General features: G+C 50.0%; 1 protein-coding gene across 1 annotated transcript in view; it reads left to right on the top strand.

Moving 5' to 3' along the window:
* LOC119951333 (collagen alpha-6(IV) chain-like) overlaps positions 1-24,470 on the top strand; it is a 424,187-nt gene that overhangs the window by 247,922 nt on the left and 151,795 nt on the right. The window contains 5 exon segments of the mRNA XM_038774449.1: positions 10,836-10,970; positions 11,776-11,820; positions 16,199-16,315; positions 18,597-18,665; positions 23,251-23,289. Coding sequence (XP_038630377.1) covers positions 10,836-10,970; positions 11,776-11,820; positions 16,199-16,315; positions 18,597-18,665; positions 23,251-23,289 — 405 coding nt within the window.

Below are 24,470 nucleotides of genomic sequence, written 5' to 3'. Positions count from 1 at the left end.
CTAGGTTCGGATGAATTGTGTCCCAGGCTGCTGTGGGGCAAGGAAAAAGATTGCCGGGGCTCTGACCTAAATTTATAATTCTTCACTAGCCATGGGGGGAGGGAGAACAGTTAATGTGGTTCCACTATTTCAGAAAGGTTGCAGAGATAAGCCAGGGAACTACAGAACAGTGAGTCTCACGTCAGTGGTAGGGAAACTATTGGAGAAAACTCTGAAGGAGCGAGTCAATCTCCACTTGGAGAAACATAGTTTAATCAGAGACAGTCAGCATGTCTTTGTCAGAGGGAGGTCAGGCCTAACAAATTTGAATTTTTTGAGGAGGTGCCCAAGTGTGTAGATGAGGGTAGTGCAGTGGCTGTAGTTTTGATTCATTTGATTTATTGTCGCAAGGTACAGTGAAAAGTATTGTTCTGCGTCCGGTCCAGACAGATCGTTCCATACATGAAAAACATAGGACATACAATAAATAGAAAATGGAAATACATAGACACAGATATCTGTTGAAGCATACAAAGTGTAGTGCTACTCAGTAGAGAAGGTGTGTGGAGAGGCTAGTTCAGTGCATAAGAGGGTCATTCAGGAGTCTGGTAACAGCGGGGAAGAAGCTGTTTTGAACCCGTTAGTGCCTGTTTTCAGCCTTTAGTATCTCCTGCCCGATGGAAGAAGTCAGAAGAGGGAATAACCCGGGTGGTAGGGGTCTTTGATTATGTTGTCTGCTTTCCCAAGGCAGTGGGAGGTGTAAACAGTGTCAATGGATGGAAGGTGGGATCACGTGATGGACTGGGCTGTGTTCACGACTCTTGTAGGGTCTTGAGCCGAGCAGCTGCCATACCAGGCTGCAATGCAGCCAGTTAGGATGCTTTTTATTGTGCACCTGTAAAAATTGGTAAGAGTCAATGTGGACATGCTGAATTTCCTTAGTTTCCTGAGGAAGTATAGGCGCTGTTGTGCTTTCTTGGTCGTAGCGTTGACGTGAGTGGACCAGGACAGATTGTTGACTGCCGCCGGAAAACACGCTGGCTGGGGTTCTCTGCCAGCGGGAACATGGAATCCCACCACATGCAAACGGTCGGAGAATCCCGCCCATTGTCTACGTTTATTTGTTTGTATCTTGAGGGTGGGGGTCACGTGGGTTGGCATATAATGGGTCAGCAATGTGAAGGATGGGGGTTGGGGCACTCCCTTCCCTTCCAATTAAGTCTAGGGCAGGAAGGGTGGAGGATGGCTTTCCTGCCCGCAGGCCAGAAGTGGCGTTTTAGTGTTCTATCAGAGGGCACCACGCCGTGTTGGCAACTCACAAGGTAAACCTGGCATTTAGTCGGGTAGAACGAGAGGGGGAGTGGTGCTCCTTCCTTCATGGGCATCCTAAACCCAACAGAGAGGCTCAGGGGAAACGGAGGGACCCTCAAGAAACCAACCCCTCTCCTTGAAAGGACCCCCTGGCCCCCAACCAACTCCCAACCGGCCCTGGCAATTCTGCCCACTTACCTTGGTCCAAGGACTCTAGGCCGCTGGTTGGCTGGTAGTGCTTGCAAACAGGATATCCAGCCCAAACATGGAGGTCGGTCGGAATTTGCCCTCAGCGGAGCCGGGAACACTGACAGCAATCTAAATGGGACTTAATCTCAATGGGACCTCTGGAAAAATCTGTGGCAGGGTTGCTTCCTGCTCTCTAGCCAGTGGACAGGCCCACAGATGCAATCATTACTACCCATTAGCTTTGAAACGAATTAATCTTGCACAATAGTTTGATATTCCGCTCCCTATTTTAGAGCGGGCTTTCACCCATTTAGAATGATAAGGGCTTAACACTTCTGTGTAAATAGCAGAGAAGAATTTCAAACACTGTTAAGTGCACACACATTGGTATTCTACATTGTCACACAAAATCTATAAGTCTTTTCAAACTTTGGGTTGTGGTGGTGAAACCCACGCAGACACGGGGAGAATGTGCAAACTCCACACGGACAGTGACCCAGAGTTGGGATCGAACCTGGGACCTTGGGGCAGCAGGGCTAACCCACTGTGCCACCCTGCTGCCCTATCCAAATACTCATGACCGATGGCTGAAGACCTGTGCTGGATGTGAACCCACTCTCTTATTATGATAATACATTTCTTTCGTTAATAATCTAGTGTCCAGAACACCAGATGTCAGATTTGAAAGATTTCCAAGCATTACGGAGAAAAACAGATGGAATTATACAGTCGGAATGTTATTTTCTTGGGAATGTAAAATATGTTACATATCCTTCTTTATCTCTCAGTGTAAGGACTCTGCTGTGCATCTCCGAAAAGGCAGCACTTTAAAAAGAGCTGCAGGGAATAGGTCTCGGTCAGGTCAGTGCACCATCCTTGGCTTTGATGGAAGTGAAATCCAGGATGATTTTTAGATTTTGATGATCTGTGATGCCAGCTTTGTGCCCAGGTGGAAGGTTGAGTTCTCACAGTCAACCCATATTGCCACAAACTGGCCGACTTATGGTTTATAATTTTCTGGGTTAAACTTGACCGGCACCAAACAAACCTGTAATGAGGGAAGCTGCCCTCATTTACTGCAGCATAATCCTCTCTATAAACACCCTCAGGATTGCACTGCATCTCGGGCTTAGAAGGAATATCTCTGCCCCACTGGTCCTACCACAGTGGTTGTCTACGGTGTTTCTGGGTAGACTGAAACACCGTTCACTTGAGGCGCTACCAATCGGTTGAATATGGGGTTCTGGCTGTGATTTCCTTTTCCTCATCTGTGATTTGAGGCCTGGTAACTAAAGGAGTGCTGCCTTTCCAGAGATGCTGAATTTTGGGTTCAGACCTTAAACCTGTGTGATAAATCCAGGGAGGTGGCGATGTGGTGGCGACTATGTCCAAAGATGTGCGGGTTAGGTGGATTGGCCATGATAAATTGTCCTTAGTGTCCAAAATTGCCCTTAGTGTTGGGTGGGGTTACTGAGTTATGGGGATAGGGTGGAGGTGTTGACCTTGGGTAGGGGGAAGGGTGCTCTTTCCAAGAGCCGGTGCAGACTCGATGGGCTGAATGGCCTCCTTCTGCACTGTAAATTCTATGTTCTATGACAACTACTGTTGATTGTTGTTAAAACCCATCTGGCTCATTGTTGTCCTTTGGGGAAGGCAATCTGCCATCCTTACCCGGTCTGGCCTGTATGTGGCTCCAGTTCCCACAGCAACGTGAGTTGATACTTACCTGTCCTCTGAAATGGCCTAAGAAGCGGGTGAGAGAAATTATTGAGGGACCGAAGAAAATCAAAAGTTAGGGAAGAGAAAAATTGCAAGAACTTGCAAACCTATTATGCCCACTTACATATTCCTTTAGCCCAGCTGTCTATTTTAGAAAGCAGTTTGCCCATGAGATCTGAGCAATTGCATTAGCATTGAGCTTCCAAAGGTAAGTGTTTGCACCGGGTCCACTATCCACTGCAGGGAGGAACATCCATGGACAGGGCAACAGAGCAAAGGGACAGAAAGTTTGATACTCCCCCTCATTCCTCAAGCAGCCTCTCTGATTGTAGCTGCATTGTTATGTGGAGACTCCAATCTAATAGGCATTAGGACCCTAGGGTCAAAAGCAAACGTACGAGACTTTTCATCTCCAGTTCATGAACATTATTGTTTTGTGGATAAATGCTCCATCTATTCGAAATCCACAATGGATCCAGGGCTCGATACCACCCATAACTTTGCAAGGATTGGCCCAGAATTGACAATGTCATATTAGAAAGGGCACACGGATATCCTGCTGGTTAACTTTGACTCTGGAGCTGATGTAAAACAGGCAATACCAATTGAGCACAAATGAAGACGCTTGTGATTGTTGGAAGTCAAACATCACAGCCCCTAGACATTGCTGCACAAGTTCCTCAGGGTAGTGACCGAGGCCCAACCTTCCGCAGCTGCTTTATCAATGCCCTTCCCTCCATCATAAGGTCAGAAGTGGGTTGTCCGCTGATGATTGCACAATGTGCAGTATCATTTTCCAGTGATTGGGGAGGGGTTGCAACATTCCCGATCTCTGAGGAGCGGGAAAACCCAGGAACTCCTTTTCTTTTGCCACTGTAGATTTTGCTGCATTCGATGGGCTGTAGCAGTTCAGGAAGGTAGCTCCCCACCACCTTGTCATGGGCAATTAGAGATGGGCAACTTCCCCAGCAGTCTTGGCAGGATCTCTTACAACTAGAGAGCTTAGAAATGCTGCCTCCACTCTCTGGCATGGAAACAAATTCAATTGATTGAATTCTCTTTCTGTCTTTTCCTGCAGCATACTTTGTTTTTTTCTAAATTCACTACTAAGCCCTTTGTAACCCATCTCTTCATTTCAAGGGTAGTAAAACATCATTAAAATGCATGTGTACAAACAAGGCCTCCAGATTTCTTGGCACCAAAAAACTCCAAATGAGACTAGAATCATGGGCGGAATTCTCTGCCCCCCCGCAGGGTCGGGGCATCGCCCGGGGCCGGCCTAAATCCCGTCCCCACCGTGGCCGGAATTCTCCGCCACCCGGGAATCGGCAGGAGCGGGAATCACGCCCCGCCGATTGGCGTGCCCCCCGCGCCGATGCTCCGGCCCGCGATGGGCCGAAGTTCCGCCGCTGACAGGCCTCTCCCGCCGGCGGGAATTGGAGCACCTCTGGTGCCAGCGGGATTGACGGCGCGAGCGGGCCCCCGAGGTCCTGGGGCCTGGCCCACCGATCAGCCGGCGGGCCAGTGCCATGTGGGCATTCTTTTTCTTCCACCGCCGCCACGGCCTCCACCATGGCGGAGGCGGGAGAGACCCCATCTACCCCATGCACCGGTGGTGACATCAGTGGCCGCTGACGCACTGGCGCATGCGAGGTCCGGTGAAGGCCTTTCGGCCAGCCCCGACGCCGGCCGTCGGGCGCCAAAGGCCGTTGGCGCCGGATTTGGCACCAGTCGGCGTGGCGGAAACCACTCTGGCACGGGCCTAGCCCCTAAAGGTGTAGAGAATTCCGCACCTTTGGGGAGGCCCAACACCGGTGTGGTTGGCGCCACTCCCCTACGCCGGGAACCCCGTCTCGCCGGGTGTTCTACCTTTCTTAACACACAAATACAAATATAAATCATTTCAGGCAGGTTTGGACAGGATATCTCGGCGAGTACCTCATCGCTATCTAACCACACTCGACCATTTTTCCAGGCTGTGGAGAGTTTTCTCCGGGTTAGTCCACACTTGGAATTTTTCTCGTACTGGGGAGCTGAATTTGCTGGCCAGACTGGCTCTTCAGAGATCTCGGACAAAATTTTCCGACCCCCCCCGCAGGGTCGGAGAATCGCCTGGGGCCGCCGAAAATCCCGCCGCCGCCGTGGCAGAAATTCTCCGCCACCCGGGAATTGGTGGGGGCGGTGGGCCGAAGTCCCACCGTTGGGAGGTCTCTCCCGCCGCCGTGGTTTGAACCACCTCTGGTGGCGGCGGGATCGGCGGCACGAACAGGCCCCCGGGGTCCTGGGGGGGCGCGGGCCGATCAGACCCCAGGGGTTGCCCCACGGTGGCCAGGCCCCCGATCGGGGCCCACCGATCGGCGGGCGGGCCAGTGCTGTGGGGGCACTCTTTTTCTTCCGCCGCCACCACGGCCTCCACCATGGCGGAGGTGGAAAAGAATCCCCCTGTGCGCATGCGCCGGTGGTGCCGTCAGCGGCAGCTGACCGACCGGCGCATGCGCGAACCAGCGAAGGCCTTTTGGCCAGCCCCGGCGCCGGGCAGCGGGCGTCAAAGGCCGCTGGAGCCGGTTTGGGCGCCAGTCAGTGTGGTGCCAACCGCTCCGGCACGGGCCTAGCCCCTCAATGTGAGGGCTTTGCCCCTAAAGGTGGAGAGGCCCGACGCCGGAGTGGTTGGCACCACTACGCTACGCCGGGACCCCCGCCCCACCGGGTAGGAGAGAATCCCGCCCCAGGTCACAATTTTAAAAGGGTGCCCTGAATGTTAAGTGAGTTTGAGGGTAACCCACACTCACCACCCATGGACACTGTCACTTCTTCCCCCCCCCCCCCACCCACACATGGGCATTACCTCACACCTCCCCCGCCCACCCCGCCCACGTGATATGAATAACTTTAACTTTGGGTGAAAGTGTAAAATGATTGTTCTCAAACTTTCAATGGTCTCAACCATCCTTATCTGTGAAACCCCCTCCAGCCCTAACCCAAGATACCTACACTCTTGGATTTCCATCGCTTCCCCATTGGTGGATAACCCTCCAGCTGTCTGCGCCTCATGATCTGGGATTCCCTTCCTCAATCTCTCCTGCTTTGCATCACCCCTTAACACCAATCCCTTTAACCAAGTCTTTTTGTCACAAGTTTGTACTCCTGTGAAGGGCTTATGATGTTTTACTGTGTTAACGGCGCTATACAAATGCAAATTGTTGTTGCAGTTATAAATGTCTCCAACAATGGGTGGGACCCAGTCTCACACGGCTAAGTGGGTCTCAGAACCCTGTTAACCCTGCCGACATCGGATCGAACAGGCTCCCGGCATCTACCGGACTCCACAGAAAGATCCCCAACCAGGAGCCAATTAGTACTGGTCCTGTGGTCCGCAACGGGACCTGGAAGGGGGGGGGGGGGGGGTCTCCCAGACTATTGGTGGCCCCTGGGTGGTCAGGGAAAGGGCAGGAAATGGCCCTTTGGCTCTCCCCCCTGGCACCCAGAAATCTTTGCATTGCCGCATGGCACTGCCGAGATGCACAGTGGCACTGCCAGGCTGGCAGGAGAATGACAGGGTGCCCAGGTGTCAGGGTGATAGTGCCAAGGGTCAGGGCCCGAGGGGGACCATGTCCATGAAAGGAGGGATGAAGGGGGTACGAAAGGTGGGCGGGGGTGAGTGAAGGTCGTCAATGAAGGTGCATCCGGATGGTGGTGGGTGAGGGGGGGTGTTGTAGGATGGGTCTAAAAGTGGGAAAGCCTGAAAAGAGTGGGGTCTTCGCGACCCATTTTACACTTTCACCCAAAGTGGCAAAGAGAGGGGGGGGGGGGGGGGGGGGGGGGGGGGTGAGACTGTTGCAGTGTGGCGGTGCTCGAGTGAGGGAGCCCCACTCTACGTTTGGTCGAACTGGAGAGGAAAACTGAAAGTGAGTGTAACTAGGCCTGAAATATTCCTTTCAGGGCAATCCTGCCGACCAATACACTCAAAACGTCAATCCGGAGCAAGAAATTCAGGGCTTGAAACGCAACGCTCTTGGTGAACGCCTCTTGCATTGAACCTGTCCAGATTGCTGTCAAAACAATGCCATGTCTTTCTGTCCGCAATGTCATGCCTCGCTGGTACAGATGGAATTCCAGCCACTGCCAGCTCCCCCCCCCCCCCCCAAATCCTCTGTCCATCTTGGTGGTTTTGTGTGCATAGGGCGTCGCCGTGGGATTAGAGCGGTTTGTCAGTCGCTGTTTGATTCCGTGCTGAGGCTGCACTGACTTCAAAGGGCTAGGGCGGGTGACTTCCCTGTAACTGAATAAACTGCTCACTCTTCCATTATCCAATTGTCCGGAAAGTTCAGTCAATCGTCTGCTGTTCTGAGAGGGTACTCTCTGTTCAAAACGCGTTTGATTTACTTTTAAACTCCTTGTACTTAAACAGTGGGCTGGAAAGTTCAGTCGCAGGTCACATACTGAGATGCTGAAGAAAACATTAATATTACGGTGATAAAGCAGCTAGCCATTACAAACAACATTCTTGATCTAATGTATGGAGTTCCTAACAGCAGCATTGCAATGTGTGCTTATAAACAGCACATATTCCAGGCTGCCTGAGAAGTATTTTTTTGTGAGATTGATTTACCTGCCCTTGTATCAAAACAAATTGCGTGCAAAGCTGCTGTCCGGTTTTTGTTTTAGGTATTTCCAGGCATACGGATGCAATTTAGCCAACCTGCTCTTGAAATATCCTGGGTGATTCTGACTTTGGATGATTAGCGTTAATGCGGGCGAGATCTATTCAACTTCTCTCTGTACATCTCTCCCAATTTTTATTCATGTAGAATTCATTCATATCCTATTCATATAGGGCAGCAGGGTAGCATAGTGGTTAGCACTGTTGCTTGTGTCTGCGTGGGTTTCCTCCGGGTGCTCCGGTTTCCTCCCACAGTCCAAAGATGCGCGGGTTAGGTGGATTGGCCATGCTAATTTACCCTTCATTCCAAAAAAGCTGGGTGGGGTTACTAGGTTACGGGGATAGGTTGGAAGTGTGGGCTGAAGTGGGATGCTCTTTCCAAGGGCCTGTGTAGAACTGATGGCCCGAATGGCTTCCTTCGGCACTGTAAATTCTATAAATAAATATACTGAATCGTGTTTTGCACTTGATCAAAGCCAAAATTACTTCATAGTCGCAGGTCTTAGCAATCATGATACTGAATGCAAATTCAACGATTTGTGATACAAGGTTTTATATGGGAGATGTGGATTTTAAATGGGAGATGTTGCTACATGCTAACATACAAAATAGGAGCAGAAGTAGGCCATTCAGCCCCTCGAGCCTGCTCTGTCATTTGGTAAAGTCATGGCTGATCTGTTTGTGTTTTGTGTTCCACATTCCACATCTATCCCTAATAAACTTTGACTCCTTTGCCGAACAAGGAGATATCCACAGCCCCGCCTTCGCCGCTTCCTGAGATGTAGAGTTCTGAAGTCGTACAAACCCTCTGAGCAGACGTTCTCTTCCTCACCTCGGTCCTATAAGGGTGATCGCTAATTTTAAAACCGTGCCTGATTGTTCTTGACTCACCCACAAGAGGAAACATCGTTTCCACATCCACCTTGTCAATGCCGTTCAGCATCTTATATATTTTCAATCAGGTCACTTCCTCACCCTTTGAAACTTCAGTGGAAACAAGCCCAGCCTGTCCCAACATATTCCCACAAGCTATGGGACATGGATTTGACATGGGAGATCAGGGCCGGAATTCTCTGGCCGTTCACTGGCGGCGGGATTCACCTCCACCTGTAGGTTTCCCGTCGGCGTAGGCTTCCTTTAATGGGAATTCCCAATCTCAGCGATGGGAATCCTGCCACCAGTGAATGGCGCGCTGCCTCCCGCCACCGGGAAACGTGGTTGGGGAGGGGTTGCGAGTCGACAGAAAATTTGCCGGAACATTGAAAGGTCCGTTGACCTCGAGCAGTAACTTCCAGTCTCGGGATGGGCGCGAACGGCCTGCGGGTTTTCATGGGAGGCGAGGGTTTAAAGTTATCACACAGACAATTATGGGGAGGTGGTGGCGTGGTGGTATTGCCACTGGACTAGTAATCTAGAGACCCAGGGTAATGCTCTGGGCTCCCGGGTTCGAATCCCACTATGGCAGGCAGTCAAGTCTGAATTCAATTTTTAAAAAACCTGGAAATAAAATTCTAATTAAGGATGACCATGAAACTATTGCTGATTGTCGTAAAAACCCATCTGGTTCACTAATGTCCTTCAGGGAAGGAAATCTGCCATCCTTACCCGGTCTGGCCTACATGTGACTCCAGACCCACACAGCGATCCGGTTGACTCGTAACTGCCCCCCCCCCCCCCCCCCCCCCCCCCCCACTAAAATGGGCCAGCAAGCCACTCAGTTCAGGGGCAATTAGGGATGGGCAACAAATGCTGGCCCTGCCAGCGACGCCCAAATCCCAAGAACAAATAAAAAGAAAATGTTGGGATTATTCCTGTTAATATTGGCATTGTGGAATTTCATTTAATCAGTGTTGCAGGGTGGGATTGGGGGTTTCAAAACCACAAACTATAAATCACAATCTAAGACTCAACACATGATGTGGAAATTTTCCGTGTTGACTACAAGCTGAGGCACAAGTTCATTCCTGAGACAGTCTATATCCTGGTGAACTTCAAAACATGATTGATCCACTGTATCAGAGAGCAAATTCCCCTCCAGACATGTCACCAAAATCAAACCGATGGAAAGGTTGAGGTTCAGTCGATGCTGAGTTAGATGTTCTTCGGCAGATTGTGGGCGGGATTCCGCCTGGCGGGAATTCTTCCACTACCCCCCCCCCCCCCAAGGCGTGTCTTGCGGCAGTGTAGGCCACCCATCCTTGGCCAGCGGGGTGAGCTTCCAGAACCGTTCACCATCAACGGGGGTTCCCCATTGTTTGTACATTCCGCCACCAGGGAATCCACGGCCTGGGTTTGCCTTCGGCGGAACAGGAAGATCCCGCCGGCGGTAGCGGGCGGAAAATCCCGCCCAATATTTGTCCCGTGCTAGGAAACGGGTGAATCCTCCAAGGGTTGCAACTTCCGGCCGCTACCCAGCGATCCCTGTCCTCAAACGCAATTCTGCCACCACCGGGTAAGTGCAGGATCGGGCACAATGCTTCTCCTGGTCAAATAGTCTGCTGGCACAAGCTGCCCCCACCAGGGATGAGCCACTCCGCTCAGGTCATGAAAGGTACTTGGTGGGAAGGAAATTTGGAAAATTGGTCCATGTTTTTTTTTGATAAACAATTTTAATGAGGTATTTTTTGGCATTGTAAACAGTAGAATTACAGAACGAGAAAACAAAAGGACTGTACAATAAACAAAGTACATAGTGCAATTGCCGTAGTCAGTCAAGCAAAGGCCAAAACGTCAGCCTCTTTCTCCCCCTGAACTTCCGTGGCCTCTAAACCCCCAGAAATCACCACCTCTGGACTCATTGCCACCCGTATGTTCAATACTCTAGACATGACGTCCTCGAACCCCTGCCAGTATCTCCTAAGTTTTAGACACGCCCAAAACATGTGGACATGTCCATGATTTTAAATGAGGTGAGAAAAGGTGTTTGTGATTTTTAAAATTCATTTGTTTGCACTAATACGTTTTTTTTTTCATTTAGGGTGGGCCGGGACAGATTGGGCCACAGGCAAGCAGCGGGCCTCCAGGGTTTCCTGGACCAGAGGGGTTAAGAGGGCCAAAAGGTGAAAAGGGGAATTCCGGTCACCCAGGAGCGAGTGGCATGAAAGGAGAAAAGGTGGGTCCAGGCCGGCCTAGAAAATGTCATTGCTGCTTGCTTCACGTGCCTGAGAGTGAATGGTTGTGGCTGGAGGCGGGCGGGCGGGACGGGGAGGTGGTTAGCCCAGTCGGCTATTTGACTATGGTTCAGAATCAACACTGTCTGGGCATTGAAAAGCTGTGCGTTGAGTTAGGCTTGAGGCCTCATCTCTCCCCTGCCCACAGTAAAGCCACGGCAAAGGCTGCCGTTTCAGCGACTCTTTGAATAATCGAGAACAGTACCCGGAGACGAGGAAGATTAAAAGGAACCAGAGTTCAACTCATTCAAAAGCCTTAACTCTTAACCGTTGCCCATCACAACCTCTCGGCAATTATCGTGACCCCCAATACCCTGGCCTCATCCCATTCCAATTATTCTTCACATTCTTCCGGATGTCTATAGAATAAAAATGGAAACAGTAAATGCAACAGGTACACAGCAGGTCAGTCAGTATCGGCAGCGAGAAAAAAAGGTGGATGTACCTGATGAACTGGTCAGTTTGGGCGCCGTGAATGTGTTCCACCCCAACAGGATCTGCCTCCGGGCAATCAGCGAGGCAAAGGCTAACCTCTGCCCCCCGCACCCGCCTGCCGCCCAAGCCAGTCCGACACCCCGGAAAAGGCTTCCCGGGGCCCTGGTTGCAGGTTCACGAGCGCTATTCCGAGGTGTCACCGTCCTGGTGTGGTTATGTTCACCTTACTTATTTTGCCTGTTGTGATGGATCAAATTGTGTTGCTGCTGTAATTCCTGTTGTGATGTGGCTGATTGTTGTCTGTTGTTACAGGGTCCAATCGGTGTGCCAGGATTTGTCGGGGTGAACGGGATTCCAGTAAGCACCATCCGCGGGTTCCCCACACTCCTGTTTGTCGGAACCACCCATTGAAGGAACCATTCGTTAAAAACCTCAGGACCTTACAGCACAAAGGGAGGCCATTCGGCCCACTGTGGCCATGCTAGTTGTTGCAAGGAGCTGTGCAATTGCCTCCGCTCCGCGGCTCCTCCCCCACAGCCAGTCAGTCGACTGCAAACTGTCCCTCCACCTGATGCAGCGTGACGTGGAGCGAGCCTTGTGAAGTGGAAACTGCCCTGGCACACGTTCCGGTTTCATATTTTTTATTCAGCTTGTTCTGCTGTTCTGCGGCAGAGATAGATCAAAGGTATTCCGCCCAATCAGAGGGGGAGGGGAAGTGAAATGAAAAAAGGGGAAGCGGGTGAACAGCAGGTTAAAAACGAAACATCTGCTTGAAAAGCGGAGAACCCTTTCTGGTTGGGGTCCCACTCACAACACCTTGTCCAAAGTTACCCTTCCAGGAGAAAGACGGGGCTCAGTACTCTATATAAAACATGCTACCAGCTCCATTTAACGACACGTGCTTTGGATTGAACATGCATAGCTGAAGGCGAACCTGACCCTGTATCTACCCCTATTTCACTTTGCTGCACCCCCCCCCCCCCCCCCCACACACACGCAGCTTGAGCAGTGGTGGCTGTACAGCAATTCGTTCACAGAATCATACAGCACAGAGGGAGACAGATCAGCTCATCACCCTTCTCTGCCAGCTGTCTGAAAGTGGAGATGCCGGCGTTGGATCTCTCAGCTCTCTGAAATATAAGTCAAATTACTCCCACTCCTCTGTTCTTCCCCCCAAAACTTAGAAAGTGTTTCCGCTTATTTTTTCATGCCAGATATCCTGATTTTGGCCCCAATGGTTACCAGCAGGAGGAGTTCCTCTCCCAGTTACTCCCATCAGAATCCTGTGTCCTGCGCCCTGTCCAGCACTGTGAATATTTACACACAGGGCAATGCCACCCTCTGCTGGAAGTCAGACTGTACTACAGCAGCCAAGAAAATCTTGCTGTTTGAACCGAAATGGTTGAAAATACACAGTAGGCCAAAGAACAAAGGTAAAGTGAAAAGACAGCGTGACCTTTCAGGTGTAACCTTACGTCAAAACAAGCCCCGAGCCCCAAATAACAGGCTGCTGGATGGCTGGGGCCCGGGGAAACAATAGAACCATCATGAATTGAGAGGGAAGTACTGAGTTGAATGAACTGCTGCAATAGATAGAAAACTGAGCTGATTTTATTTTCGCAGCATGAGGATTGGCAAGGCCAGCATTTGTTGCTCATCCCTCAGTGCTATTGTATTGAGTGCGATATTTTTTTTAAAGGATAGGCTTGCAGACCACAAATGTACAAGCAAGAACTTTATTGGAAAGGTGTTTTCTCACAGGCTGCCAGAATAGACTAACTTTTAGCCCGCCGAAACTGCCGATGATGTCATCAGCACATCACATGAGCCAACTCTTAAAGTGACCTTGTTCTAACTAGGAACAAATATGAATACACAACACTCTCCTCCCCCTTTACATCAGATCTTCCTGCAATGAAACATGGTATAACATTAACAATCAAAATTTACAATACAGACAACTAATAAACACAGCAGTCAATGAGTTAGACATTCTGGAGATGTCAATTCCTGTGCGGTTGTCAGCAAACCTCAGGTATCTGCTTCTTCATGTTGACTGTAACTTCTGGTGTTTTTGGAATAGTTCAGACGACGTCCGTTGTTGCCTCGATTGGATGCAAAGTAGGATTTGGAGGCTGACTCGGTGTTGAAATGTCCTCTGCTGAGGTACTGTCTTCCTGTTATGGGCCAGGGTTTAGAGAACCCCAAGGTGTATCATGGAGTTCACCTGACCCACAACTTTTAATAGATTGTGGTATGGGGAGCACACGGCCCACTCTACAGGTGTGGTACTGCAGAAATGGAAAAGTATTTTTTAAAGCAAAACAATGTTTATTCTATGAACTCAAGTTAACCTTTTTAAAACATACAGTGAAAATCTTAGCAACCATTAATTCAAATACAACCCCAAAGAATACAACACTAAGTAATCCGTAAGCTGTCCTTTTAACATCCCGACTTTAAATAAAAACCTTTAAACAGAAGCACATCAGGTTTACATTCACTACTGAGAACATTTATAATTCTGAAATCACCAAATGATCAAGAGATAGTCTTTTCATGGCAGAGAGAACAGCAGTACACCTGCTTTGTCTGGCTTCAGCTCCAACACAGTTTACTCCGGGTGCTCCGGTTTCCTCCCACACGTCCCAAAAGACATACTTGTTAGGTGAACTGGAAATTCTGAATTCTCCCTCCGTGTGACAGAATCATAGAATCTCAACAGTGCAGAAGGAGGCCATCGGCCCATGGGGTGCGCACCAACCCTTGTAAAAGAGTACCCTATCTAAGGACAGGCCCATAACCCAGCAACCCCACCTAAACGTTTTGGACACTAAACGGCAATTTAGCATGACCAATCCACTTAACCTGCATATCTTTGGACTGTGGGAGGAAACCAGAGCACCTGGAGGAAACCCACATGGGAGAACGTGGAAACACCACATAGACAGTCCTCCGAGGGAATGAACCCAGGTCCGTGGTGCTGTGAGGCAGCAGTGCTAACCACTGTGCCACCCAGGCATGAATAAAGATTATTATTTTATTATAAAACAACATATTAAATGTAGCCTTTAGGGTTGGATGATTCAGCAAAGTCAGGTTACGGTAATTCTTTTTGCCGTTGGTATTTGTTCAATGGTTTTCAGATGCTGCTGTTCGGAGTGAAATAGGAAAGGAATATTGGTGTTGCAGACAGCACTCTGAGCAACTCCAACTCTTTCCATTTGGTCGTCTGGAACAACTCCCATCTAAACATCTTTCATGAGATTCTGTGCTGGCTCCTTCTGCTCCTGCTGTTGCCGTTATTTACGATCAGCAATCTTTTTATACTTGTTGACCCTTGATGCACAATGAATTATACTTGACGACCCTTGATAATCGGTCGTCCCCCAGCCCGTTTCACGCCGTCGTAAAACGTGACAGCGTTCACGACGGCGCAAACACTTTGTCTCCATTTTGGAGCATCGCCCCCAAGTTTTGCATCCCAGATTTAGAACATAGAACATAGAACAGTACAGCACAGAACAGGCCCTTCAGCCCTCGATGTTGTGCCGAGCAATGATCACCCTACTCAAACTCACGTATCCACCCTATACCCGTAACCCAACAACCCCCCCCCTTAACCTTACTTTTTTATTAGGACACTACGGGCAATTTAGCATGGCCAATCCACCTAACCCGCACATCTTTGGACTGTGGGAGGAAACCGGAGCACCCGGAGGAAACCCACGCACACAGGGGGAGGACGTGCAGACTCCACACAGACAGTGACCCAGCCGGGAATCGAACCTGGGACCCTGGAGCTGTGAAGCATTTATGCTAACCACCATGCTACCCTGCTGCCCAGATTTATTCGTTGAATTTTAAATTCTACGAGCTCCCATGGTGGGATTTGAACCAATGTCCCCAAAAGCATTAGCTCAGTACTCTGGATTGCCAGTCAAGTGGTATCACTGCACCACGATCTAACATGAGGTTGAAATACATCATGCCAGCGAAGTAGTGGAAGTACATCAAAATGTACAAATCGCACAGTTGAGTCTTCCTGCATTAGCAGGTTTTTAAAAAATTCCTCCCCCATGCCTTTGATTTTTAACCTTTTTTAATTGTGTGGGACCCTGAATTACCTTTCCAATCGCCTCACTGAGACACTCTCCCGTATCACCTCACAGTTGTCTATGAAGCAGTTCACTGGATTCACAACAGATAGCCACTGGAAGGACCAAAGTTTTCTTTGGAGTTGCCATTGGCTGCCCAGGTCCTGTGTACCAGGGGCTGCTCACATTAACGTGGCCTTGCAATGGTGTAAGAAACATCTTCACACTGCTGCTGGCTCTGCAGTGCCAGGCTTGCCAGCTCTTGATGGTGCCCATGTCCAGAAGAGGAAAGTGAACCATTCCTCTCCTTGGTTACCACACCAAAAAAGAACAATTAAAAGTTAAATTTTTACAGGCAGCATGGAGGCCCAGCGGTTAGCACTGCTGCCTCGGGGCGCCGAGGACCCTGGTTCGATCCTGGCCCCGGTTCACTGTCCGTGTGGAGTTTGCACAGTGTCTGTGTGGGTCTCACCCCCACAACCCAAAAAGATGTGCAGAGTAGTTGGTTTGGCCACGCTAAATTGCCCTTTAATTGGAAAAAGAATGGGGTACTCTAAATTTATAAATAGAAAGGTTTCATTTTTTTAAATTATGTAATAAAGGTATTTCATTCTGACCAAACTCTTCTTTCTTCAAAGGGCCACCCAGGTCAACAAGGTCCAAGAGGTCGTGCTGGTCTAGACGGGTGTAACGGTACCAGCGGGGACTCGGGTTACCCTGGCAGTTCTGGTTACCCAGGATCTCCAGGATTCCAGGTAAATAACTGGCACAATTCAGTACTCATTGACTGATTTTCCAGTGGATTAATTTGGAAAATATAGCTACCTTCAGTTTGTAAAAAGCAAATTTATTCAATGAAAGAAAAAAAGACTTGCATGTGGCCATTGTTGTACTGTAGGAAATGTGGCAGCTCAATTTCTACTCAACCCCCACAAGCAGCACTGTAATCGCGACCCTATATTCTGGTCTTTGTGATGATGATTGAGTGTTAAATATCGGCCAGTGCACCAGGGAAAACAATGGTGCATTGGATTTTTATATCCACCCATAATGGGGTCTTGGTTTAACATTTCATACACGACACTGAGGGGGGGGGGGGGGGGGGGGGGGGGTGGGATTCTCTGTCTCGTTTTCTGGTGTAGCGTGCCTCTTCCGGCAGCGGGATTCTCCGATCCCGCAGCCGGCCAATGGGGTTTTCCATTCACCCCACGCCGTCGGGAAACCCGCTGTCGTGAAACGGAGCACCCCGCCGATGGAGAATCCTGCAAAGCAGATCGAACAGGTTCGCACTTTTCAACACGGCGCTCAAATCCGAACCCTGATTGATGTGCTCAAACCCTGGGGTGAGGATTGAACCCGGAATCTTGTGTGAGGCAAAAGTGCTTCCAATGGAACTTGGACCGACAAATAACAACTGGGGCAAAATGTAGTTGAGGGACGAATGAACCGGCATTCGGATTGTTTTCCCCACAGATTGTTAATAGCAATCAGTTTGTCAGACTGTCCATCTTAAAGAATATCACAGCTGATCTCAAGCCTGTCCGCTATCTCAACAATTACCTTTCAGTCGTGGGCACGGCAAGCAGTCAAGAGCTGCGTTCCTAGATCATTTTCTGTTTCATTTTCATGTCTTAGAAAAGCTAAGGTGGACTAAAAACGCCCTTTTCAAAAAGAAAATAGCATATTATTATAGCATTCCTGAGAGTGTGAGGATAAGTCCTTCTTTGAGATAGTTTCACTGAATACTGCAGCAATTCTGAAGAACTCTCTCAATGTTGCTTAGTGCCCAAGAATAGATTATACTACATCCGGCAGTCTGGAAAGCAGAATTATAGGAAAACAAACATTTTTCTCATTGAGACCCGGGTGACAGTCTTGGAACAGACTAAATGCATGAATGAAATGGCCATTCTCTGACTCATCCCAAAGGACAGAATTAGCGAGAGTTTTTCACACACAAGACCTGAGTCCATTGCAACGCTTTAAGATCTGCCTTCCCCGCACCCAATTATTTCTTCCAACCAAAACTGGGAATTCTCTGTATTTCTTTTTGCGACATCACAGTGAAGGGTTCGTAGGACCAGGGGTGAGATTGTACTGGGCAAGAATGAGCCTCCAGCAGTTCTGCTTTGTGAATTACCTCATCGGGCCTCATTCCCTCGCTGTGTAGCAATTTAATGGTGGGTAATCCAAATTTGAGGAACAGCTGAAATCTGGGGCGCAATTCTCCGCGGTCACGAAAATTCGGAGAATAGCGGGCGGCGTAAATTTTTACGGACACGCTGGTCCGACGCCCACCCGCTATTCTCCCCCCCCCCCCCCCCACGCCCGCCTCCCGACACGAATCGCTGCCCGCCGTTTTTTTACGGCGAGCAGCGATTCACCCCTGGCCGATGGGCCGATTTCCAAGGCGTTTACGGCTGTTTTTATGAACGTAAAACACACCTGGTCTGACCGTTCGTAAAAACGGCCGTAAAGTCCCGATCTGGGGAATCATGGCACCGATTGGCACGGCAGTACCACGGCCGTGCCAAGGGTGCCATGGGCCCGCGATCGGTGGGCACCGATCGCGGGCAGCGGGTACTTACCCCGCGCACTCTTTCTCCCTCCGCCGCTCCGATGGATCCATCCGCGGGGCTTCTGCGGGGCATAACGGCCCACGCATGCGCGGGTTTCACGCACAAGCGCGATGACGTCATCCGCGCATACGCGGGTTGGAGTCGGCCAATCCGCGCATGCGCAGCTGACGTCATCTGACGCGTCAGCCGTCGCTAACTCTGGCTAGCGGGCTTAACAAAATTCGTTAAGCCCACGATGCCGTAGTTCACGGCCGCACGGTACTAGCCCCGACCGGGGAGCTGAATCGGTTCCCAGTCGGGGGGGCGGAGGCTGGCGTCAAACGCGCCCGTTTTTGACGCCAGCTTCCCGAGTTTTCGTGACTCGGGAGAATCGCGCCCCTAGGACTCGGTTTCGAGGGTGTCGGATTTTGGACATTTGACCTGTGCTAACTTCCGATTTCTATCTCGCTCCCTCTAGGGTGAAAATGGTCATAAAGGGGCAAAGGGAGAGCCAACCTATATCCCTGGAAGCCATGGTGGATTGAGGGTAAGATGGTCTTACTGTAGCTTTGATCCGATGGTTCTGAGAGGAATGATTAGAATCAAAATGTTGCACTAAGAGAAGGAGCTGAAAGTTGAGATATAGTCTTTTTCCCAGAAATTGTTGTTGTGTAACATGTCCATAAAATGTTCATTTTTGCACTTACATTGGGCAGGTTGACACTCCATTAGCGGACAGAGCAATGTTGCACAATTGCGTTAAGCCCTTGCACCTTCTTATGACAGAAGAAAGATTGACTTTTGTACAGTACCTGTCGTGACTTTGGGATGGCCTGAATAGTTTTCAGCTCCAATGGAGTACTTTGGAGTTTAGTCATTGGTGTAATGTAGAAAACACGATTTGTGCTCAGTAACCAACTAACATACAACAGTGAAAAATTTAAAAATGAATCGCTTATTGTCACAAGTAGGCTTCAAACAAAGTTACTGTGAAAAGCCCCTAGTCGCCACATTCCGGCGCCTGTTCGGGAAGGCTGTTACGGGAATTGAACCGTGCTGTTGGCCTGCCTTGGTCTGCTTTCGAAGCCAGCGATTTAGCCCAGTGTGCTAAACCAGCCCCGTGTGAGCCACGCCTAACACCAAAGCTCACATCTGTAATTAGAATCCAGCTTCCTTACATTGTGGAGCTCAGAGGCTCTTTCCTTACATCCTCCTCTCAGCTCAAGCCACCAATTTGTATAAGTGGCTGTAAGGTGTTAATCCAGCTCCTTCATACTCTCGGGCTAACAATGCCCATCAACAGTCGTGTATCTGAGTGACTGAACAATGAGAGGGTGGCACACATACAGAAGTAGGGAATGTCAATGGATCAATTTTCCCAATTTACACCTTGGGCTGAATTTTATGGGGGCTGGAGGCATTGCTCACATCCCGCCAATGGTTCGATGCCAGTCCAGCTGAAGCTCACCATGGTTGCCCCGTGGTAACAAAGGGCTGCCTGTGGCGTGAACAAGGCGAGAATGGAACTCCCACCCCTGAATGGGAGCAAGCCCTGCCCTCGAGAGCTTCCTGCCAATCTGATTGGCCAGCAGCCCGAGCAGACTCAGCAGCGCCAGAACTCAGCAGTGGATGCTGCTGGGACTGCAGGCAGGCCCTGGGAAGAAGAGCAATGAATCCTGGAGTGAGGTACATCGGGGGTACTGGATTGGGGGGGGGGGGGGGGGTTTGAGAGCCTAGGGAGGGGAAAAGGGGGCTGGGGTTGCGCAAAGGGGGCTTAACTTCGGAGGGATGAACAAATGCGCACAGGGCATTTCCTGAGCAGTTTTCAAAAAACACAGCCTGACTGTATTTGGGGAACAGGAGGGGTAAGGGGGGTTGATAGCCACCAACCATATTTTAGGTCCCCCACCCCACAGAAAACACATCCAGGGAGTCCATAAAATCCAGGCCCATGTGTGTTCACATTACAGCTCACATCTTGGCCTGGATTTTCTGCATCCTCATCAGCAGGAGGATTCATTACATTCAGGAGGCAGCATGACACACCCCTCCTCACCCCTGCCTATCTGTCACTGCAGTTATAGCAATTGGGGGTGGAGTCGGCGCAGCCCATCCACCTGTGGGCCAATCCAAACCCTTCAATGGGCATTAATTGCCTACTTAAGGGCGTCAAACCTCACCGGGATTTAACCAGCTGTGAGAAAGGCCCACACCAAACGGCCATTTTTAAAATTTCTTTTTTTTAATTTGTTCATGGTGTCACTGGCTGGACCAGCATTTATTGCCCATCTCTGAGGGCATTTAAGTATCAACCACATTGCTGTGGGTCTGGAGTCGCATGTAGGCCAGACCGAGTAAGGATGACAGATTTCCTTTCCTAAAGTGCATCAGTGAACCAGATGGGTTTTTACTACAATCGACAATGGTTTCATGTTCATCATTAGACTTTTAATTCCAGATATTTTATTGAATTGAAATTTCACCATCTGCCCTGGTGGGATTCGAACCCAGGTCCCCAGAGCATTACATTGGGTCTCTGGATTACTAGTCCAGGGACAATACCACTATGCCACTGCCTCCCCTCTTGCAGCAGCCTCTCACTGTTGAACTCGTTGGGCTCATCAGAGCACATCCCCCCCCCCCCTGCCCCCCCCACACACAAAGGTGTTACCCCCTTCCCCAGGTTTCTCTCTCCCAATGTCCTGTTCAATTCCAGCTTCCTGCCCCCACTCACCCCTCTCCACTCCAGGACCTGCCAGCTTGGCCTCTGATTGGCTGGAAGCTCCCTGTGGTGGGAGTTCCTGGTTCCGAAGGGGTAATTAGCCCTTAAAGAGCTGCGGGTCAGTCAGTCTCCGCCCCCCCCCACCCTCACCCACGGGCTTCGCTGTAACTTTTTACCCAACTGGGCGGGGGAATGCGATGCCATGTATAATTCAGCCCACGGGGAGCAGCTGCCTGCCGCAGAGCCACACTTTGTATAAGGTAACTGAGCTTCCTGTAAACTGGCTCTTCGTTGTGCGGAACGAACATCCTTACGTTTGTGTGGATGGCCAGGATATTTATGCCTACACGGTGCCCAGCAACTATGTTGGTAACTATGTTGGTGCCCAGTGACTTCAGGTACTGTGGCAGCACAAATTGGGCAAGATCTGTTTGACTGCTCTTGAATATGATAGTGTCGATGGAATTGATGCATTATGTCCGGCCAACACTATCCTATCATTTAACCATTACTGCTCAGGACACAATTCCATCCCACTGCTCAGTGAGACCATAGGTAGGTATGGGGGGCCTAGTGAAAAAGGCTTATGGGTGATGTGCACCCAAGCAGTGATTAGCTCCACTGATAAAAATAACAACTGTTAAAATTACTCAATTGTCAATCCATTAGCAACTGGTAGCAGGGCTCAACGCACCAGGGCATTGAGAACTAATGGACAAAATAAAGTACAGGAGATTCTATCTAGTTTGATTCAGCTCAGTAGCAGCTGGCCCTTTGTTCGATGGTTGTTGAATTGGAATGGGTGCAGCAAGAGATGTTACAGAATAATTTCTCTCCGTCCCGCTTCAAAGACCCATCCCTCATATTGCTGAAGACCTGGAAGTAGGTGCAGAACCTGAGGCTCAACGCTGACAGGCGTGGTTGTGCCAACCCTGTTGTACATGTTGGCAATGGATATCCCTGTATGCCACAGCTCTGTATCTGGCTGACCTGCTGATATCTGTAGAAATGGTTGGCAGTGACTTTGCAGGTGCAGCCAATCAGGCTTTAATTTACTGATGAAGGCTGGTACTTTCACGTAACACCATGCCAACATACAACATCCTGCTACTGTGATTCATCTGGACAACCCATGCAGCATAACGTTAATCAGACTGCCACACCTACCTGTCATCAACCTTCCTGCCCCAACCTTCCCTTCAAATCTGAAGTGTAGTGGACATGGATTGCCTGTCAGTGGGGGTTTAGTTAATTCTTAGAAAAACAAAGTAGCACCGATGCTGAAAAGCTGAAATAAAAACAGAAAATAATGGAAACACCCATTAGGTCTGGCAGCATTTGTGGAGATAGAAACAGGAAGTGGTTCTCCATCTACATTTATTCTGATACTGTAGCCCATACTAGTGCTACACCTGCCTTCATCAATCAAGTATTTCCCCGACAAGGTGAACAGGGCCCTTGACCATGTCTGTCTTATTTCCCATGCTCCTGCTCTCACCCTGTCCCCTCCCTCCCAGGATCACGATAGGATTCCAGTTGTCCTTACTTTCCACCCTACCAACCTCCCCATTCGAAGGATCGTCTGCCACCATTTCTGCCACCTGTCATGGGCATGAGGGCCATAGGGGTTGGGCGGGGGAGGCATACGTTGGCATGGGTGTCCATTGGGAAGTGTGTGGGGCTGGGCATGAGGTGGCATGGCTGGAGTTGGGGATTGTGTTGGGTGTGAGTCTGTGTTATGGGTGAGGGCCTCACATTTTTGATCGTAGCTGAGACAAAGTCTCACAGCTCTGTGGCCAGCCTTTGAAACAGCCTGCCTCCGCACCCAACAGCCCCTTGTGGCTGCCTCCCCGCTCTTTCGTGTCGGCTGACCCGACTGATACACACCAATGGAAATCCATCTCTCCTGGTGCTCTCCCCTGGGGCAAGTGGGCCCAGCCAGGAATTTCTCCGACTCCTGCTACCCTCCTCGACGCTGAAAGTCCAGCCCTGCCATCATCTCAGCTTCCTTCTTGAAAGCTGCTGCCTGACCTGCTGAGTATTTCCAGTATTTTCTGTTTTTTATTTCTGGTGGCTCTTCTCTGGAGCAGCAATGCCCCCCCCCCCCCCCCCCCCCCCCCCCCCCCATAACATGACGTCCCTTCTGGGTGACCTTGCTCTTCTTCGTCCAAACGTCACAGACAGAGAAACGTCAATGGCGGCCCTGGCACTGAGACCCAGATTCTGATGGCTGGTGGTAAGGTCAGAGTACATCAGAGACATTTGTTATCTTCTTTACCTCAGTAAAAGTGATGCCAATGTGATCTCCTCTTTGGTGCTTTATACATCTCCTGTTTTAGTTTTTTATTACTTTCTGCACCAATGACTAAAAAGTGGATTTTCAAGTGATTTTTCTCCCCTCTCTCTCCAGCAGGGTGATCCGGGCCTACCAGGTTTGGATGGAGTGCCTGTGAGTATCAATTGGGGTAACATATCCCCTGGGGTGGCGGGATTATAAAAAGGCATTTCATTTAACCATGTTGCAGTCTCACCTTGTTTCTATTTTGTCTGTCTAACAGTGGAAGTAGCTTTGACCACGGGGATGTCTGTTGAGATATTGAATGCATGCCAATGTAGACAATGGCATGTACCTATAAGAAGCTGCATAGTGACATCCCTGTGACGTTGCCGCGTGTAAGGCAGGAGGATAAAAGGTACAGCCTCCATGTTAGTTGTTCTCTATTGCCCATGACTCTGTATCAGTAAGACTTCACGTATCCCTTATGAGTCAGGCATATAGTCAAGTAATCAGCCTGTGTGACTGTTAGTGTCCACGCTAGACTAAGTGTGCAGAGCTGTATCTAGTTGTGACCAGTAATAAACTTCATGTGATTGTGTTCAACCCTCGTCAACCTGAACACTTTGCTTCGCATGTTAATATATAGACAGATCCCTTGAGATCTACCTCGAGACCCTCAGCATGTACGGTGGCAACAGACCACAAGTGTGAAACAGAGATATCAACTGAGCCCCGCATGTTCCAGAACAATTTCACCTTTTATTTCCACTGAAGCGAAGAACAGGAACTTGTCTAATGGATGGCTGAATTGATATTGTCAATTTTACAAAGCCAAAGTTTTAAGATCCATAAGCCCTAGGACGAAACAATCCCAGATTGCATCAGGCACAGCAGAGCTAGCACAATGACACTCTTTTATTTGACCCCAAAATGTACGGCCAAACCCTTCCTTGCTCCTCTGCCCCAAAAACCCTGTTGCATTGTTGCTAACCTTTACACTTGCTTGTGAATTTGCCAAATTATATGCCATATGAGAGTCAAATCAATTGAGGGGCGAAATTCTCCGACCCCCAGCAGGGTCGGAGAATCGCCTGGGGGCGCCTAAAATCCCGCCCCCGCCGTGGCAGAGATTCTCCGCCACCCGGGAAGTGGCGGCGGAATCTCGCCACTCCAATCGGAGAGGCCCCTGCGGTGATTCTCCGGCCCGGATGGGCCGAAGTCCCGCCGCTGGGAGGCCTCTCCCGCCGCCGAGGTTTGAACCACCTCTGGAACGGCGGGCTCAGCGGCGCGATCAGGCCCCCGGGGTCCTGGGGGGGCGATCGAACCCCGGGGGTGCCCCCACGGTGGCCTGG

This window comes from Scyliorhinus canicula, chromosome 17 (genome assembly GCF_902713615.1).
Source record: "Scyliorhinus canicula chromosome 17, sScyCan1.1, whole genome shotgun sequence".
NCBI classification, from domain to species: domain Eukaryota; kingdom Metazoa; phylum Chordata; class Chondrichthyes; order Carcharhiniformes; family Scyliorhinidae; genus Scyliorhinus; species Scyliorhinus canicula.
This window is presented reverse-complemented; position numbering and strand designations above follow the sequence as displayed.